The sequence below is a fragment of the Pecten maximus genome, chromosome 13 (genome assembly GCF_902652985.1).
Source record: "Pecten maximus chromosome 13, xPecMax1.1, whole genome shotgun sequence".
Taxonomy (NCBI): domain Eukaryota; kingdom Metazoa; phylum Mollusca; class Bivalvia; order Pectinida; family Pectinidae; genus Pecten; species Pecten maximus.
Window position 1 is genome coordinate 14,518,868 of NC_047027.1, and position 14,264 is coordinate 14,533,131.

At 36.9% G+C, this 14,264-nt stretch overlaps 1 protein-coding gene across 1 annotated transcript; it reads right to left on the reverse strand.

Moving 5' to 3' along the window:
• Nucleotides 1-7,068: 7,068 nt before the first annotated feature.
• On the reverse strand, nucleotides 7,069-9,678 carry LOC117340472. Its single transcript, XM_033902231.1, has 2 exons — nucleotides 8,106-9,678; nucleotides 7,069-7,214 (listed from the first exon to the last, which is right to left on the reverse strand). Exons 1-2 carry the CDS (start codon nucleotides 9,676-9,678, stop codon nucleotides 7,069-7,071), a joined length of 1,719 nt encoding a protein of 572 aa, XP_033758122.1.
• Between the last annotated feature and the right edge of the window lie 4,586 nt (nucleotides 9,679-14,264).

A 14,264-nucleotide genomic window follows, 5' to 3' on the forward strand; every position in this document is an offset into this window, starting at 1 on the left:
GTGCAGCGTCCGTCGTCCGTCAACATTTGCTTCAAATCGCTACTTGTCAAAAAGCACTTATTGGATTTTGACCAAATTTGGCTAGAAACATCCTTGTTAGAAGGGGAACAGATTTTGCATAAATAGTGACTCTGACCCCCGAGGGGCCAAAGGGGCGGGGCCCAATAGGGGAAATAGAGGTAATTCCTTTAAATCGCTATTAGTCATAAATTTATGAATGGATTTGAACCCAATTTGGTCAAAACATCCTTTGAGGAAGGGGAACAGATTTTGCATAAATGGTGACTCTGACCCCCGAGGGGCCAAAGGGGCGGGGCCCAATAGGGGAAATAGAGGTAATTCCTTTAAATCGCTACTAGTCATAAAGATTTGAATGGATTTGAACCCAAGTTGGTCAGAAACATCCTTGGGGAAGGGGAACAGATTTTGCATAACTGGTAGCTCTGACCCCAGAGGGGCCAAAGGGGCGGGGCCCAATAGGGGAAATAGAGGTAATCCCTTTAAATCGCTACTAGTCATAAAATTATGAATGGATTTGAACCCAATTTGGTCGGAAACATCTTTGGGGGAAGGAGGAACAGATTTTGCATGAATGGTGACTCTGACCCCAAAGGGGCCAAAGGGGCGGGGCCCAATATAGGAAATAGAGGTAATTCCTTTGAATCGCTACTAGTCGTACAATTATGAATGGATTTGAATCCAATTTGATCAGAAACATCCTTGGTGGAAGGGGAACAGATTTTGCATAAATGGTTACCCTGACCCCCGAGGGGCCAAAAGGGCGGGGCCCAATAGGGGAAATAGAGGTAATTCCTTTGAATCGCTACTAGTCATAAAGTTATGAATGGATTTGAACCCAATTTGGTCAGAAACATCCTTGGGGGAAGAAGAACAGATTTTGCATAAATGGTGATCTGACCCCAAAGTGGCCAAAGGGGCGGGGACCATTAGGGGAAATAGAGGTAATTCCTTTAAATCGCTACTAGTCATAAAGTGATGAATGCATGTTCTAAAAGCAATTCTTGGGGTCTTTCAGACCTTAGAGAGTCTGGACTTCATTAATCTTTAAAGCAGTTCGGATTACCACACTAGAACCATATAATAGCATTGTTAGAGATTTACAAATAAAGCAAATTTAATATGAACATTATTTTGACATTTCGCCTAATCCAACCAGGTGAGCGATGCAGGCCCCATGGGCCTCTTGTATTTGTGTAGAAATGTAAATACAGTATACTATAATACTCATATGTTATGTTTGTGTAGCTTTAAGTTGATTTATCTAAACCTTAGTTACCTCCCCACAAACAGCCAGGATCAATATGAATTAAAGTTCTTCATTGTCCTTGACTTTGGATACAAATTACCTTGACCTCTGACCCAGTGAGTGACCTTGTTGATCTTTTGTCAGTTGACTCCTTTTTTTAGTTCTTACCAACTTTGTCATATTGTCATAACAAAACATTCCTCAGTGAAAATATACAAAATTTGACCTAATGACATTGATTATTGATGTCAGTTTGTATTTTTGTGAACTGAGCTCATCGATTGAATTTCATGTTAATTGGTCTAGTGATGTTTCATGTCTAGTTTGTTCAAAATTGTCCCAGTAGTTTTGAAGATTAAAATGTAAAATTCACAGACCACAGACTGCAGCATATATATGTAGTAACATTCTAAACAAGAGGCCTATAGGCCTAAACGCTCACCTGCTGTGATTATAGCCCCATATCATTTTTTTTACATCCCCCTACGAACCAACTAGAGGCTGATAGCTGCATGGCTGGTGGGCAGTATATTACCAAGGGTCTATCTCAAAGAATGTAAGGTTAAAATTTCTGGAGAAAGTGATTCTGGAGATGGCAAATAAATGGTGGATATCTTGAATGCTGATCATCCACAGGAAGCTTCAACAAAATTCATCAAGTTTTTGTTTACATCATTTTCATCATCATCAAAATGTCGAATGGCATGTTTGCAATATTTCGATATACATATACATATTAAGTTGAAGAAGTAATGACATTACAATATATTGTCAACTTATTGAGGCAATCTAGACAAAATAATTGCCTAATATAATTATTGAAAAAGTAGGTAACAGTGACCTAATTTTGCAATATCAGTTATCGACATGAATTTATCCTAGATGTACATTTCTGTTGCCTTAATATAATTATTGAAAAAGAAGGTCACAGCGACCTTATTTAGCCATATTAGCTATCGGCATGTCTTTTCATCCTAGATGTCCATTTCTGTTGCCCTAATATAATAATTGAAAAAGTATGTCTCGGTGACCTAATTTTGCAATATTTGCTACTGACATGCCTTCTCATCCTAGATGTCCATTTCTATTGCCCTAATATAATAATTGAAAAAAGTAGGTCACAGTGACCTAATTTTGCAATATTTGTTATCGACATGCCTCTCTCATCTTAAGTGTCCATTTCTATTGCCCGAATATGATAACTGAAAAAGTAGGTCACAGTGACCTAATTTTGCAATATTTGCTATCAGCATTCCTTTCTCATCTTATATGTCCATTTTTATTGCCCTATCATAATTACTGGAAAAGGGGGTCACAGTGACCTAATTTTGCAATATTTGCTATCGGCATGCCTTTTTTCATCCTAGATGTCCATTTCTATTGCCCTAATGTAATAATTGAAAAAAGTAGGTCACAGTGACCTAATTTTGCAATATTTGCTATCGGCATGCCTTTCTCATCCTAGATGTCCATTTCTATTGCCCTAGCATAATTACTGAAAAAGTAGGTCACAGTGACCTAATTTTGCAATATTTGCTACCGGCATGCCTTTCGCATCCTAGATGTCCATTTTTATTGCCCAAATGTAATTATTGAAAAGGTCACAGTGACCTAATTTTGCAATATTTGTTATCGGCATGCCTTCCTCATCCTTGATGTCTAATTTTGTTGCCCTAATGTAATCATAGAAAAAGTAGGTCACCGTGACCTCATTTTGCAATATTTGCTATCAGCATGCAATTATCACCCTAGATGTCAGTTGATGTTGTCCTATCATTATTCCTACTTAGAGCAATGTAAAGACATAAATAGTATCATGTGACATGGTTTCCACTTGCCCAGTATCACTACATAATATATATGTATATGACTAATTAATTAGAAACCTTTAGACTCTCTCCTAATTTGATTTAAATTATCAGAAGTTTTCTGATATTTACCATATTTACACATTAAAGCTAGACACTGGGTAACTGGGCAGCTCTGGAGATAGGGCTCCATTCCCAGACCTCTGCTGCCCTTTATCTAATTAATTTTATTGTTTTCCTGTGTGACTCTAAACCAGCAATACTATGGTTTCATGCAGAGATTAAGCTAACAGGTTTTCTCATCAAAACTAATTGGTATCAGAGAGTAGAAAATCCAAAAGCCTAGTTATCTTAAACAAAGAAATGTTCTACAGAACCCCCCATTTGGGACCCCTAGCAGCAATGTTATCACTGAAGATATATACAGTTGGTGATGTTAGCAGCCAAGATAGTCAGCTGCCAGTTCCCCCATTATGGACCCCTAGCGACAATGTTCACACTGATGATATATACAGTGTATACAGACAGGTACAAACCATACAATTAAATTAATTAAAAATCAACCACTCATTATACGTACTCCAAATTAAACTCGTCTCTTAGCATCACTATCTGAACCTTGTTATTGAAAATCAACTCTAAATGATGTTCCAGTCATTAGATATCTTGTTCACAAACAAAAAATAAAGTACTTTTCCATAGCTCATCAGATGATAATTGCTGTGGTGGCCATCTTGTAAATTCAATGAATTTTTGAAACAACACCTCTTATTCAGAAATGTCACTAGAACATTCCTAGAAAGTCTTCTTACTACGAAGCAAATAATATTGGAGGAAAACAATAATTTCAAAGATGGCGATCATGGCAGCCATCTTGAATTTTATTTTCACTTAATGAATACAAATATCAAGTCAGGACCTTCTTACTAATCATTCAATGCGAATTTCAACACTCTCGGTTGAAAAAAGTTAACGGATGACGGACGACGCACGACGCACGACAGACGACGAACGACAGACGCCGGATGATACCCCATAGCAAAAGCTCACATGAGCCTTCGGCTCAGGTGAGCTAAAAAGTGTTGTATTAATTTCATAACAATCAACATTTGTCATTATAATTCCAGACAACTCATACATCTGAAATTGGCACATGCAATATTTGAAATGATACAGTATTCGTTAATTGTTAAGAGATTGTTTGAATTATTGTCAGCATTTTGTTTACTATTAATTAAGTAGTTTCCATTCACAATGCATCAACTTCACAGCTACTAGTATGGAAATTGTTACATTTCCGGTATGAGTGACAGTTAGACAAGGACTGATAAAAACTTTCCTAATAATTTATTACAATTTCTGATCAATGCTGAAAGTGAATATGGCTATAATTTGACAAACAAGTCTGATATTTCCTCAACTGAAAAAAATATATTTGTAACAATCTTTGTATAGTTATTGCTTGATGCTAAGAAATTATTCAGAGTATGGCGTAACTGAATAACATATATTTAGTAGAAAGAGTCTGGCAGACTTCTTAGATTTACACATGTACATATAAACCCAGACTGATGCTTTTAATGTCTTTTCCAGTGACATTTTAGATTGTATATTGAAAATAGTTACCTCCCTCGATTCGTTTTTTTCCCTTTTATCAAGCCTTATGTTGCAATATCGGCACAATAATTACCATGTTACACATAGAATGAGGTTATGTGAATGATTGATCTTTGTATTTGAGTATACTTTTGTGTATTTGAGTATATTTGAGTGTATTTGAATAAAAATTGTATTGTCATTGTATATATCATCTCATACTTGTATATGGAAAAGGACGATATATAAGTTGAATAACTTGTGTCCAATTCCTATTGAATTTTTCAATAAAAATATGTTTAAACTAATTGAATAAAAAGTCAAGCCCCACTTGTGCCGAGTAAGATTTGAGAAATAACCAAACGGTTTGCAATCAATGATGAACCCCTCCGCAAATGTTTTGATGTGGTATGGTTACTGTATATATATTTAGTAAGGAATATTTCAGAAATATTGGTGTAATTTTGGACCTGAAAGCTGACAGTTCGTCTAGATCTATTCCCTTGATGTTGTAGGTCAGTTGGTTCCAGGTACAGAGATGGTCCTGGGAAGGAAGCTAAGAAGGAAGAGATCGAGCCTTACTGTTTTAAATATCTGGTAGGTAAGGCTGCCTCTTTTGGTCCAGGTGTGTGATGGTTTCACTACTGATCAGTAGTGGTCCTAGAGTATGATGATTTCACTACTGATCAGTAGTGGTCCTAGAGTATGATGGTTTCACTACTGATCAGTAGTGGTCCTAGAGTATGATGGTTTCACTACTGATCAGTTGTAACTGTTCCAGACTTGAGTCGACTTGATGGTTGATGATATTGTGGAACACAATCACTCTAACTGTTCCAATATAATTTCAAAAAATGTAGTTTTGACGTTAGAAATCGACAATTTTTAAATACAGTCAATGTACATAAAGTCGCCACAAGGCAGCATTAACACCAATGTTAACATCAGAATCCTTCAGAGAACCCGTACTAAAGTGTGACTATTTACATTTTGGCTATTGTACAATAGGTCAGGGTTCGTCGACCAGCTGACAAACGACAAACTAGGTGAAGTCATGGGTTCTCATTGTTGACCAGCTGACAAACGACCAACTAGGTGACGTCATGGGTTCTCATCGTCGACCAACTGACAAGCGATCAACTAGGTGAAGTCATGGGTTCTCATCGTCGACCAACTGACAAGCGATCAACTAGGTGAAGTCATGGTTTCTCATCGTCGACCAGCTGACAAACAACCAACAAGGTGAAGTCATTCTGAATATTTATTTGTCAAACCACAGTGATCAATATAAGGCAAAAGTGAACCAAATTAAGTCCCTAAAATATACAAATAATACATATTACTGTACGGTATATAGTATAGGTACATGATAAAATTCTCAATCAAGCACGCCTACATCATTTATAAACTTACAAAGTACTAAGTAACACTACAGACAATACATATCTGTTTCACAAGAAAACAAAAGGTAAAAATACTATATAGCTTTTGTATAGATATGCTATACATTACTTATATACATATAGATTAAACATGGATGACCGAGACCAATTATATGTATTACTGGGTATCTACGAGATTGATCTAACATTGATCGATTGGAAGAACATAGACAACAGATATGAAACAGTTAAATTACTAATTAAGAATAAATTACCTTCATAAACAATTTACATCAACATAGACATGTTTGAAATATAATTTTGAAAATTCACCCCGTGTATGGCAGAAAGGACATTAACTCTTTGTGAGGGATTGTACAAATCAGTATAGCGTCTTTCTGGTACATATCCAAAATAAAGATGAAATGGAAGAAAAAATTGTACAGCGCATAACACAGGTCAAGTGGTCAGTCATTGTCTAGCTATCATATACTGTTGAACTGTAGTAGTGTATAGCTACCACATACTGCTGTACTGTAGTAGTTTATAGATATCACATACTGCTGTACTGTAGTAGTTTATAACTATCACAAACTGCTGTACTGTAGTAGTTTATAACTATCACAAACTGATGTACTGTAGTAGTTTATAACTATCACAAACTGCTGTACTGTAGTAGTTTATAGCTATCACATACTGCTGTACTGTAGTAGTTTCATTATAACTATCACATACTGCTGTACCAGGCCAGTGCATTACCCGAAGAACACAAATCCTCCTTTCGGGAGTGCATTGCGGGTTTCTCTACTCATGCACAGATCTACACTGATGGCTCAAAATATGGTGAGAAGGTTGCAGCAGCCTGCTGCACTACTCACCACTGTTCTTCCATTCGACTACCAGATGGCGCCTCGATATTCTCTGCGGAGGCATGTGCCATCGGTTTGGCCCTTGACCATATCGATTAACACCGCATTGAACAGGCCGTCATCTGTTCTGATTCACTATCAGTCCTTCAAAGTTTACGATCACGTGAACCCAAGAACACCTTAATACAAAACCTTTCCTCCCGGATATCTCGAACTTCCGATAAATGTAAAGTTGTTTTTCTGTGGATCCCGAGCCATGTTGGCATCAAGGGAAATGAAAAAGTTGATAAAGCTGCCAAAATGGCATTAAACCTAGATCAAACAAACATCAAGCTGCCGTATTCAGATATAAAGCCAATCATTCAGTCAGCTATTCGACACCAATGGCAACAACGATGGTGCACAGAGACAACAAATAAACTTTTCAAACTGCAACCGAAACTTAAGCCAAGTCTGTGCAGTCGGAGAGATCGCAAAGAGGAAGTTGTCCTCTCTCGCCTCCGAACTGGACATACCTACATCACACAAGTGCATCTACTGAAAAGGGGAGATCCGCCTATATGCCACGCATGCGACTCCCCTTTCACAGTGGAGCATTTTTTAATTAATTGCGCAGACTTTAAACATGTCCGGGATAAACATTTCGATGTTCCCGACATGAAAACACTCTTTGATATTGTAAGCGTAGATCGTATCTTTGAATATCTTCAAGAGATAGATTTATTTTACAAAATTTAACTCAAAATTTATCATGATCATTCAACAATACCTCATCCGTTCTTATCGTTCCAAACCATTCATCATAGTTTGAATTTTCATCATTCGTTATCACTTTTAACATGAATTTTACTGAATCTTAGTTTTATTCCTCGATACCTTTTAAATGCATTTTGCTTGTTGATCATCTTTTTAAATAAACAAATCTCTGTTTTATCTGTCCACCTTTATTTTATGAAGTGACCGCTCCATCTTAGAAATAGCTAAACCGACTGGCCCTAAATGACCATAGTTGTTGATCGGCCGTTAAACTCAAACAAACAAACAAACATACTGTAGTAGTTTATAGCTATCACATACTGCTGTACTGTAGTAGTTTATAGCTATCACATACTGCTGTACTGTAGTAGTTTTATTATATCTATCACATACTGCTGTACTGTAGTAGTTTATAGCTATCACATACTTCTGTACTGTAGTAGTTTCACATTGTCACCACAAAACACTCCCCACAGGACATCCTTCCTGTCTACACCTACAGCCAATGTCCAGTTTGTGTCTGTGTGTATGATCCTGAGGAACTCACTACCTCCACTGAGGAGTAGGACCCTGTGGTTGTTAAAGTCCCCTATGATGTGGTTCCCTACACTATCATACACCACACTCCAGGGGTAAAATGGTTCACCTCCTGTTTGTGATGTTGTATATGTACTGGGGATGTCACCTCTGTATACAAACAGTTCCTGGAAGTTAGTATCCATGACAACAACATGTTTGTTTCCATCACCACCATCACCTTTATTACTGAAATCAATCACTGCGACATTGTGAGTGACAGGACACTCTGTGATCCTCCATGGTGTACACACTAATGGTTTCTCAGTCCCTACAGCCATTGAAGTGAGCACTATCTGACCTTGTGTGGTAAATTTAGAGATGTGTTTAGGCATGCCTACAATGACATGGTTACTGGCTGTGACACATAAACACTCGGGTCTCTCCTTGGTTCTGAATCTGTGTGTTAGTTGTCCTGATACCAGCTCCAGGATGTTGTTTTCTCTGTCACAGACCCACAGTCTGTGTGTTGTTGGTGACAGACTGATGTCATTGATCCTCGCCTTGTGTGTGACCTTCTGTATTTCTATACCCTTCCTGTCTAGGAGAGTTAATGTCTTATTGCGGTAGTAACTGGTCCAGGCCTGGTCATCAGTGGTGGGACATATAGAATAAATGTTACATGGAGACTTCCACTCCTCCACCACCTTGGTCTCTGACAGTAGTTTATACCTTGTCACTGTTTTCTTCCCTTTATCGCCTGATTGTTGTTGTGTAGAGGACTGTCCCTGACCATCTGATGTTGGGACTGACCGATCCTGGTCAGTTGATGTTAGACCTTGACCTGAGATGTTAACTTTCCCTAAAGCAAGCTTTAGGTGACCTTGAGGATTTTTGTTTGGAATGAAGCTGACATTACCCAGGGCAGGTTTAACAGGGAAATGTATTTTGGAATCTATTTCACATCTTGTATCGTAAATGTTTAAGTCAGAACCCTGCTGAAGTGCTGTCTTACATTCCTGTATTTGTTGTTTGAGTTGTTTGTCGTACATCTCCAGGTCCTGTTTGTATTTCTGTATCAGCTTTGAATTGTCCTCTTTCATTTTCTGATAACGAGAGAGTGTCTCTGCTGTGAGCATGTCAAGGTCTTCTTTTAACTTGTCTGTTTGCATCCTCAACTGATGTGACAGTTTCTCAAATGTGCTGTCATTTTCATTGAGGAGTGTATCAGTAGAGGTGATGTATTTAACAATTTGTACCAGGTCATTTTGTTCTGTTCTGTCAATAAAGTTTTTAATGTCTTGTTTCTTCTGAGGAGTGATTTCACTGAGGTCACAAACCGGATGGCTTTTGTGAATAGAGGAAAAGCATTTTGGACAAACAAGTTCTTCACATTTTTCACAATAGAATTCCAGTTGTTTCCCCTTGTGATGAATACAGGTTGTCTGACCTTTTGTACGGATAGGTATATTAGCTGTTGCCATTTTGATAAAAATTACAATTTCAGTTGTTATAGCAACATTGTGTTATTATCAAATGAATTGGAGTTTTGTTTGATGTATTTGAAGAATGAAATCCTGGTTATACTGTCCCGTCCCAGTATATGTTTATGTTAAACAATCAGTAATGTAAAAACACAAGAGAATAACTACCTCGTGATGTCACAGGGTTACTGTGATGATCCAAGTTGTCCATCCACAGCATCAGAATGTTAATTTACACTGTCCATATTTCTCTACCTTCAGAATTCACAGCCACACTAACTTACACTGTCCATATTTCTCTACCTTCAGAATTCACAGCCACACTGATTAACTCTGAATCTGTTACTTTCTGAATAAACATTTCCAGTTTGTACCAGAATTTAACTCCATACATTTGTTATTTTATCCTGATAATACCAGTTTTTATCAAAACTTAAATCAACTGAATTGAACAATCCTTCTGATGGTAAATAATGTTGCCAAACGTCGGTTCTCTGGAAGAACGCCCACAGGAATGCATCAGGACCTGTCAGCGTACATCCGCATCTGTACACGTCTCTGTCTATACAGGAAGTCCTCAACTGTACTGCGGCGCGTTCGTTGTTGTTGTAATGCTTGTAAAGATACTGTAGGGTTCAAACCGTCTATCATCAAGAAAACTTTGAATATCAAGAATTCAATAAAGAAATGGTTACTGAAATTTCAAAATAACCATTGACAATTGCTAATCATGATTGACTTGTGTAATCAAGCACTATAATTGTACAAATAATGAATGATAACATACTTGTTATGATATCGATCGTTGTATAATGTACACTACGAAAAACATAACCGGTACGGTCAGGGATGTAAATAAAAGTTGTATTATATCATCAATAAAAGTACTGATGTTGACCGGTACAGTCGGGATGTAAATTAAAGTTGTATTATATCATAAATACAGGTACTGATGTTGACCGGTACGGTCAGGGATGTAAATCATGTACTAATGTTGACCGGTACGGTCAGGGATGTAAATTTAAGCTGTATGATATTATTATTACAGGTACTTATGTTGACAAGTACGGTCAGGGATGTAAATCAAAGTTATAGTATATCATAAATACAGGTACTGATGTTGACCGGTACAGTCAGGGATGTAAATTAAAGTTGTATTATATCTTTAAAACAGGTACTTATGTAGACCGGTACAGTCAGGGATGTTAATTTAAGCTGTATTATATCTTTAAAACAGGTACTTATGGTGACCGGTACAGTCAGGGATGTTAATTTAAGCTGCATTATATCATTAATGCAGGTACTAATGTTGACCGGTACAGTCAGGGATGTAAATCAAAGTTGTATTATATTATGAATACAGGTACTTATGTGGACCGGTACGGTCAGGGATGTAAATTAAAGTTGTATTATATCATCAATACAAGTACTGATGTTGACCGGTACAGTCAGGGATGTAAATTAAAGTTGTAGTATATCATAATACAGGTACTAATATTGACCGGTACGGTCGGTGATGTAAATTAAAGTTGTAGTATATCATTAATACAGGTACTCATGTGGACCTGTACGGTCAGGGATGTAAATTTAAGCTGTAATATATCTTTAATACATGTACTAATGCTGACCGGTACGGTCAGGGATGTAAATTAGAGTTGTATTATATTATGAATACAGGTACTTATGTGGACCTGTACGGTCAGGGATGTAAATTCAAGCTATAATATATCTTTATTACATGTATTAATGCTGACCGGTACGGTCAGGGATGTAAATTAAAGTTGTATTATATCATTAATACAGGTACTGATATTGACCGGTGCGCCAGGGATGTAAATCAATATTTGAATCTGTCGTGTTTCTAAGGAGAGTGCAACTTTTTGTCAGTTTTCCGTGGTGCAAGTTTCACAAAATATCTAAATGTTTGGTTACCTCAATCTGTTGCCATGCGCTAGCCGTTCGCCTTTTAATGTAGTATATTTAAGAAATAATTAACGATGATTCGTGTATTTTTGCAGGATATACAACGAGGACGAGGATATTTTGCAATTAATTTTGAGTTATTAATTAAAATTACAAAATATCCGAGTCCGAGTTGTATATCCTGCAACAATGCACGAGTCAAAGTTGATTATTTCTATTCTACCGTGTACAGTTTAGTTCTGAGATCGACCTCTTTCTAATAGAAAAACAGCAAAGAAACCCCGGGAAAACCTAGTAATTAATTTCTTGAGTATTGCATTATTTGTTGTTGAAATATACAGGCAATACAGTACTACGATCAAGAGCATCTATCATATGGCATTGATTTTGAAGATTAAAAAAAAGGGATAAAAAAGGGGGAAAAAGAGGGGGGGGGGGGGGGCTTCGTAGGATCCGAACTCGCGTCGTGATAACAATTAATTGAAATACAAACCCATTAGCCCACTCGGCTATAGTAACCATTTCCAAAACTGGTGAATATTAGATATATAAAATTATAACAGCCGTGACTCACGACCGTGTATTATTGGCACGAGCGTGAGTTATTGGAAAATAATACATGGTTTTAAACCAATTAAAACTGGCGTTACATAGCAAACATGGTAGAATGTAGAATTGCGAGGAAATCTCAGCACTATATGGGAAACCTGTACACCTATCGGCTGCGATTTGTAGTTATATCGGAGAAAATAAGTTTCATCTTTAAACGGATACATGGAGTGGATATCAGTGTCGAAAGTTTGAAAATTGTCCAGATGTAATGACTGCTGTAGCGGAGATTATCTATCCATACACTGCCCTCTATGTCCAGTTTCAAAATATAAACCCAGAGCAGCATCAAAATTACGTGCACATTTGGAAGTGCATTGAAAAACACGCATAGCAGGTAGAAATGGTAAGTAGCGAACAAAGTCCATTCCTTAAGTAAAGAGTTATAATGATATAAGCAGGGTCCGTTTTTAGATAATTGGTCACTACTTACTAATGGGGTAATGCTCTTTTCCGCGTCAGCGTCTACACACCTTAAATTTATGCAGGTAAGTATTTAAAAAGATAGTGTGTCCACAAGTATGCATCATAGACCCCTCTAATTTGGCATATACAACCATTAGATATTTAAGATAGATGTCACGTCAATTTACTGTTGATTTATTGGGTAATTTTTGGACGTAACATTCGTCCTGTTAATTGTGAAAGACTTTTAAGTTTACGAATATGTATCCCATATAAGTTCATAAATAATTGTGGAACAAATACTGTTGACAATTTGAACTTATGACGTATGTATTGATGATCAATCTCAAACGACAATGCCGAAAAACCCTGTAATGATATAACTTTTAAGATTCGCCAATTTTAGTGTCAGGACCCGAACGAAGTGAAGGTTGAAGTAGTTGGTTTCCCATCAAAATCTTTTGCGTGTCCATATTTGGTTCTCTTTAATATTTGATACATTACAATTTGTGTGAGCGATTATTACCAGCTAACATCATACAATGGTAAATTACTACGTGAAGTGGCCAATTCAAAAAGGTGTCGTATTGTTTCTCTTTTAAAAGTGCAAGCAAAATAATGGTAAGGTAAATATCATATATCTGTTTCACTCATATGACTCTTGCTTCGCACTCGAGAAAAAAATGTACTTTGTTTCTGTATTTAGTAATAGTGATATACTGATAAAGCATATAGATCTCTTTGTGTATGAGGGAAACATTTCCTCTGGACCAAATCATTTCTTTTTCATGCTTTATAGCTAACGTCCATAATGCACCAACTACATGTGCAAGTAAAGCTAGTATTTTCTCAAAGTAGAATGTGATATTCAAAATCCCCCGCCGAAGATCCAGATGACACTTTATGAAATATTTTTGCATGCCAATTAAAATCATTTGTTATGCGAAGTACTAGAATGTGGAAAATAACTTCAATGGCAATAACACACAAATCACAAAGAATGCAGCTATCAAACTGTAATCACATCTTCACATAGTGGTGTACCACACTTCAAAACGTAGATCTTATCCTCAGGGCACAGTAAATTTGTTCCCGAATCCCTTGACCATTACTGTCCATCGTAGATTACTGTTCACAATTCTATTCCCGAAGCAAATGTATACAAACACTGGGTCAGTTTGTGGAAACAGCTGGTCGACTCAAGGCGATAATACTCATTTATCAAACAATTAATTATAGTCATTGACAGTATGGCTGTCCTGCCGTCAAGATAACACTCTTTAGTTAAAACAAGTTTTATTTCCAGATAAATGCAAAAAGACTGGACACAAGTTACCCTAGAAATTTAAGTTACTCTGCATTCATGTACAGATGTATATATAAAATTGTAAAGTTGCTGAAAAGATTATCTGCATATTTATCGCATCATCGAATGTGCGTGTGTGTGTGTCTTTTCTGGTCGTTAGTAAATATTAGTTGTTCGATATGTTAAGTGCTAAGAGTAAACTAATGACCCGAAATTCGAGTGGTAATTTAATTCAGTTATCTTTCAATTCTAAACTGTCTTATAAACCAGTGCAGGGATATTGTTTTACTTGTCAGGACACCTGGCTTGCTAACCTTTAGTATATGTCCAATAAGGTTAAGTC